Here is a 5685-nt window from a genome sequence, read left to right on the forward strand (position 1 = left end):
ATCCGAACTAGAGTTATCAATCTAGAAAGTCTCTCCCCTCTTGCTTAACCCTGGCCACCGAGGGGGGTTTCGTGCAAGCATCACGACCATGACAGACCGTAATGCTCCCGTCTTCTCCCCACCGCGGCCCCCACAAATCGTCAGATCGCCAGAACTCGTCGCCTGGCTACAGACAGATGTGGCTGAACCCTGTTCGATCTGACGATGACAAGTCACCAGACTTAATAACTCAGGCTCCGAATTCCACTCCATGGTCGAGAGCACCCCGGTCCAAACTCTGTCGTGGACGACTCTTCGACTCCGCTCACGCTGCAGCGCTTTGACGTCTCGGTCAAAGATCTTTATTGAAGCACCCGGAGGGGACATGCATAATAATAATAACAATAAGTAAATAAATAAAAGTAAGGAATGCTGATCTGGTTACCTGCTGCAGAACCAGTCGCCAGGGATGAAGCCAGTTTGATTATCACCCAAAAAGAGGTGGATGGTGTTGAATAGTTAACGAGTCCATTTTGATCACGGGAGAAGGAATAAAAACATGCATAAAAAATACGAGAGAAGTTCATTACTGCAAATGAAACCATATCATTACTGCAAATGGCCATATCCAGTCTATAGCAACAAAGATAAGGTTGTACGAGCTTCTGATAATCGAAAACAGCTTATCAGCTACAGTTTCCTCAAATCACTAATATACTCAGTTTGCGATACCGGTAACCGCAATTCAACAGATTCTTCTTACCAATTTAGGTTCCCAGTATGGGAACATATCACAGTTGGTGTAAGATAAGCGGAGCGCCATGTTGTGGTTGAACCGTGATAAAACTGAAAGGAGAGTGCACATATGAGGGTGATAGCTCAAAGAAGAAATGCCGCAGTATCATAGCAAGAGCAATCCTTGCTTCTATCAGTGCAAAATTTTGCCCGATGCAGGTTTTTGGCCCCCATCCAAAAGGGAAGAAAGCAAACTGATGGTTTGTTGCCTTGAGCACTCCGTCTGAGAACCTTTCAGGTTTGAATTCTTCGGCATCTTCGCCCCAAATCTCGGGGTCGTGGTGGATAAATATTGTGGGTAGTATAAGATCGGTGCCCCCTGGGAGTGAGAACCCCCCGAGTTTTGTTTGGCTGTAGAGATATCGATACTGAGCAGGCACAGGTGGATACAATCTTAGAGCTTCATGCAATATCATATTTACCTGTAACAACAAGTCATACATTACGAGATTCAGAAGGAGAGTACATAATTGTTGCCATGCTGGTGAAATTAAGAACCACCTGATAGCAGATTACTGACTTACTGATTTTCATAAAATGACTAGGGCTAATTGCGGATAGACCCCCTCTACCATTTCCCAATTGTGGATATACCTTACTGATGCAGAGAGACCCCATGAGTGGAATTTTTTGAGTCTTTTTTGGCAAATAAACCTCATGAGAAACACAAATTTTCACTCAAGGGGTCTATCAGCAATTGGGCGATAGTAATAGAAGTACAGTGGGTCTATACACAATCGGATGATTGTATAGGTGGTCTATCTATGATTAACCCAATAAACTAAGCAGTCTTAATCAATAGTATGTCAACACCTAAGACTCTCTTTTGAGAAAAACTACGAAATATAGACCCCCAACTATTTCGTAGCTCCAGAGCAGAGGGTTGCCCTAACAGATGATACCAGGTAGAAGCCAAATGCATCATCAACATCATCATTGTATAACAGACTGTTTGGCATATTGCACCTTCTTTCTCCTTTATATATATATATATATATGAGAATAATGGAAGTGAGCTGGCAGCTCACCTCTCCCCATGAGCTGCAAGTGGATGACATGTGAGCCCCACACCGATGTGACTAGTAGGGGGCTCACATGTCATACACTTGCAGCTCATGGGGAGAGGTGAGCTGCCAACTCACCTCCATTATTCTCATATATATATATATATATATAAGTGGTCGTTCATTGACAAATATAGAAAATACATAAGAACGGTAACTTCTCAATAGTTAAAGATTCTTAATAATGATAAAAAAAATACAGCACTAGGTTGTTAGAGGAACAGCACCTATAATGATCGAAATTATGGAGGTTTACTATCTCCCTTGCATCGAAGATCAGTCAGCAATTGTTCATGAAACAAAATATTCACAGTAAACATACCAGAAGGATAAAATAGGAGATAGAGTATGTTATCAACAGAAGTACTTCTTTGAAAATTGCAAACAGGCACTCACAATCTTAAGTTGGCCAATGCTTTCATAACTGGGCATCTCCCTCCCACAGATCTCTCGCACTTCTTCTCTTGCTCGGCTTTGCCAAAGGGGGTACATTGATAACAGCACCATTGTCCATGTGAGCAGCACAGAAGTAGTCTCATGGCCAGCAAAGTAAAATAGCTTGCATTCCTCCATCACCTCATCGATTGTTAAACCTTTCATATCTCTGTGTGCTTGCTTGTTCGAGCTTAGCATCAAGCCTAATAAGTCTTTGTAGTCACATTTTCCCTGTTTCATTGCTTGTTCCTTCTTCTGAATCAAATCTCTTAGCATAATTTTAATCTCTTTGTTGACCCAATATCTTCTTAGGTTATTTTTCGTGGGTATGAACCTATATCAATCAATAAATTTTAGGACAAGTATAAAAGAGTTGCTTCTTTTTCATCACTTCAAAAGAGTTGCTTCTTTTTCATCACTTCATTTAGCAGCGAACCAAGCATTTATATATTGTATTTAATGGTGACGAGGTAATTATAGACTGAATACGGATAAATATCTGAATATGTATGTAATGCTCACTATCATTTTTGAGGTTAAGTGTGGATAAACCCCCTATAGCCCGAATGCGGATAAATCCACTGTAGTTCTATTGTTGCAGGTAGGTCCGCTGAGTGCTTTTTTCTTTTTTTGGCTTTTTACCCTCACATAAAGAGCATTGTTTTTTATTAAACAATAGGCCTCCTGAGGGTAAAAGAATCGAAAAGATTCACTTAATGGGTCTATCCACAGCAATAGAACTACAGCAATAGAACTACGGGAAGTCTATTCACAACTGGGCGATAGTACGGAGGAGTGTTATCCGCACTTGACCCCAAAATTTATGATTGACTATTCTGACCTCTTAGTATTATTATCCACACTGCAACGGTAATTCACCTGAATCCAGGAATATGTGGAAGCTTATGTGCCAACATAACTAGTTCAAGCTGCTCTTCCTGTAGCTCAAAAATTCTTCTACCTTCATTATAGCTACTTCCAAATGCAGTTCTAGAGATAACATCTGCAGTCATATTCTTGAGTTCAATCCACACATCCAATTCAACTGATCCTCTATGAGAAACCAAATTCCTCCACCTCTCGATCATATCGCTACAACTTGTGCAAAATTCTGGAACCATCTCCTGCGATTAAGACTGGTGGACTTAAAAATATAGTGCATGGTACGAAAAATAAAGGGTAAATTTCACAAAACTCCCCATAAGTTTGGCCATTTTTGATATGACCCCCTAACTATTTTAATAGTACAAACCCCCCTAATGGTTTCGCATATAACCCCCTTGAACTTCTTCTATTCCACTAAACTCTTCGCAGAATTTTCGCTTTAAGTCCCCACAAGTGTCTAACGTGTCACACACCAAGCACGTGATAAAAGATGATGAAAATACCCCTCAACACTCAAAAAACCTGTTTATTCTTTTTACTATTTTCAATATTTTAGTGGGGAAACAATGGTCTAAAACTCCATGATTGCAAAACATGCAATTTTTATATGTTTTAAAGTCCATATGTCCGTATATGATTTACAATGGAATGCCTTTAATTACTGTCGATCAAGCCTAAACAAGTCAAACTAGGTAGCATAAGCTAATTAACGAACCATGCGACAAGCTTGAGCTTCGTCAACTTATATGAACAAGTTTGAATCGCATTTATAGAACTTATGGAGGAGTCCACGCAAAATTAGGCCACTTTGCGAATAATGTCAGGAAATGCTAGGTGCGTGCATCCACTTTATCAGTAAATATAAAATGTCAATTCGGAAAAGATTTGCTTAATAGGTTTAAAAATTCACTTGAAAGGAAAATGCACAGCTTCTTCAAAGATTATGAAGCTTTGGCAAATATTTATCCACTAATCCAAGATCCTACAATGAACATAATATTCACCCATCTGCAGTATGCTCATAGTTGACAAAAACCGTATAGAGTAAAAACAAGATATGTAATTTCCTAATAAACACACCTGTGACTTGCCATAGAAGACTGAACCATAAAGCATAATTTGCAGCAGCAGGTAGGTTAAAATGCGAGAGGGGTTAATGGATGTTAACCTTCAGTTTGTTCTGGTGGAAAGCAGGATTAATTATGCTCCTATGCTGAGCCCACTCATCTCCATCCAACAAAGAAACCCCCCCTGTTAGCCTAAGAGATGGAGCAAGAGGCAACTGCCTAAATTGACCGCATTTATTTGTTAGAACTTCCTTTATCAGCTCTGGGTCTCTTATAATTATCTTTGGAGAAGTAAAAACCCAGTAGAAGCACATGTTACCTGTGTCCACACAAAAGAGGGCAGAGGATCATACATAGTTCAAAAAAAAAATCTAAGTTTGAAAGGATTAAAAAAAAGAGGTTTTAAAGATATTGGTTCCTCTCCAAATCATCAGTATTTTGGAAATAGGTCTCCCAAATGTCGATATTTAGAAATAAGTCCCCAAATGTTAATACATGGAAATATGTCAACCAAATGTTAATACTTAAAAATAAGTCCCCAAATGTAAACCTTTAAGTTACACTAAATGATGATATTTGGAAATTTGATGCAACTTAAAAAGGATTTGAGAGGCTTGTTTCTAAGTATCAACATCTGTGGACCTATTTTAAGATACTTATCATTTGGGAACCAACATCTTAAAAACCCGAGAAAACTATAATCGCTTGTCATAAATCAATATTTGTTATCTAACGCGAATTTTCACAAGCCATATTGGAACCTCCCAACCATCCCCAACCGTTTGGGTCCCTAAGGAGGATTCTTCCAAAGCAACCTTGAAATTGTAACCTTCTGAATTCTTAGTAATTGTAGACTTTTCCCCTCTCAAGAGTTAGGGACAACTTGGTATTAATTTTTTAAGATGCTTCTGCTTATTTTTTTAAAGCAGCAGCGGATAGCAGTGTTTGGTGAAAACTTTTTTAGCATGTTTATTAAAACTGCTTCTATTTTTAAAAGGGTGCTTTTAGAAACAATCTGATGATGCTTTTAAAAGTAGCTTCTGCTTTTTTAATTTATATACCATATATACATTTTATTTTTTTACTTAAACACAGTTCTACCAAACACCTTAATTGCTTCTTAAACAATTTTTTATATTTAATTACCAAATAGCTATTTTCAATAACTTATATAAGTTGCTTCTACAAGTTGATTTTATAAGCAACTTATAAGTTCTAGCAATACCAAACTGGCCCTTTGCCTACGTCTTAACGAAACTTCCTTTTTCTCTAACACAACAGTATCTAGTATATGTATTTGGCCCTGAAATGAAAAAGGGATTATTTCATAAAACCCTCTGAACTTTGGGGGTTTTTCATATAACCACCCTAAACTTTTTTCTCTAACCCCCCTGTAGGCGTCGAAAAATGCCTATAGGTATCCACACACAGCTCGAGACGGAGAGAAGATGACGAACATC

At 38.5% G+C, this 5685-nt stretch overlaps 1 protein-coding gene across 1 annotated transcript in view; it reads right to left on the minus strand.

Annotated features, from left to right (window-relative positions):
- LOC109832736 (cytochrome P450 72A15-like) overlaps positions 566–5685 on the minus strand; it is a 27527-nt gene continuing 22407 nt past the window's right edge. Inside the window, exons 2-5 of the mRNA XM_020400144.1 lie at positions 4327–4544; positions 3153–3397; positions 2235–2607; positions 566–1196 (exon numbers count right to left, since the gene is read on the minus strand). Of these exons, the coding sequence (XP_020255733.1) occupies positions 771–1196; positions 2235–2607; positions 3153–3397; positions 4327–4544 (1262 nt within the window). The 3' untranslated portion in view covers positions 566–770. The remainder of the gene's footprint in view (positions 1197–2234; positions 2608–3152; positions 3398–4326; positions 4545–5685) is intronic.

The sequence above is a fragment of the Asparagus officinalis genome, chromosome 3, assembly GCF_001876935.1.
Source record: "Asparagus officinalis chromosome 3, Aspof.V1, whole genome shotgun sequence".
Taxonomy (NCBI): Eukaryota; Viridiplantae; Streptophyta; class Magnoliopsida; order Asparagales; family Asparagaceae; genus Asparagus; species Asparagus officinalis.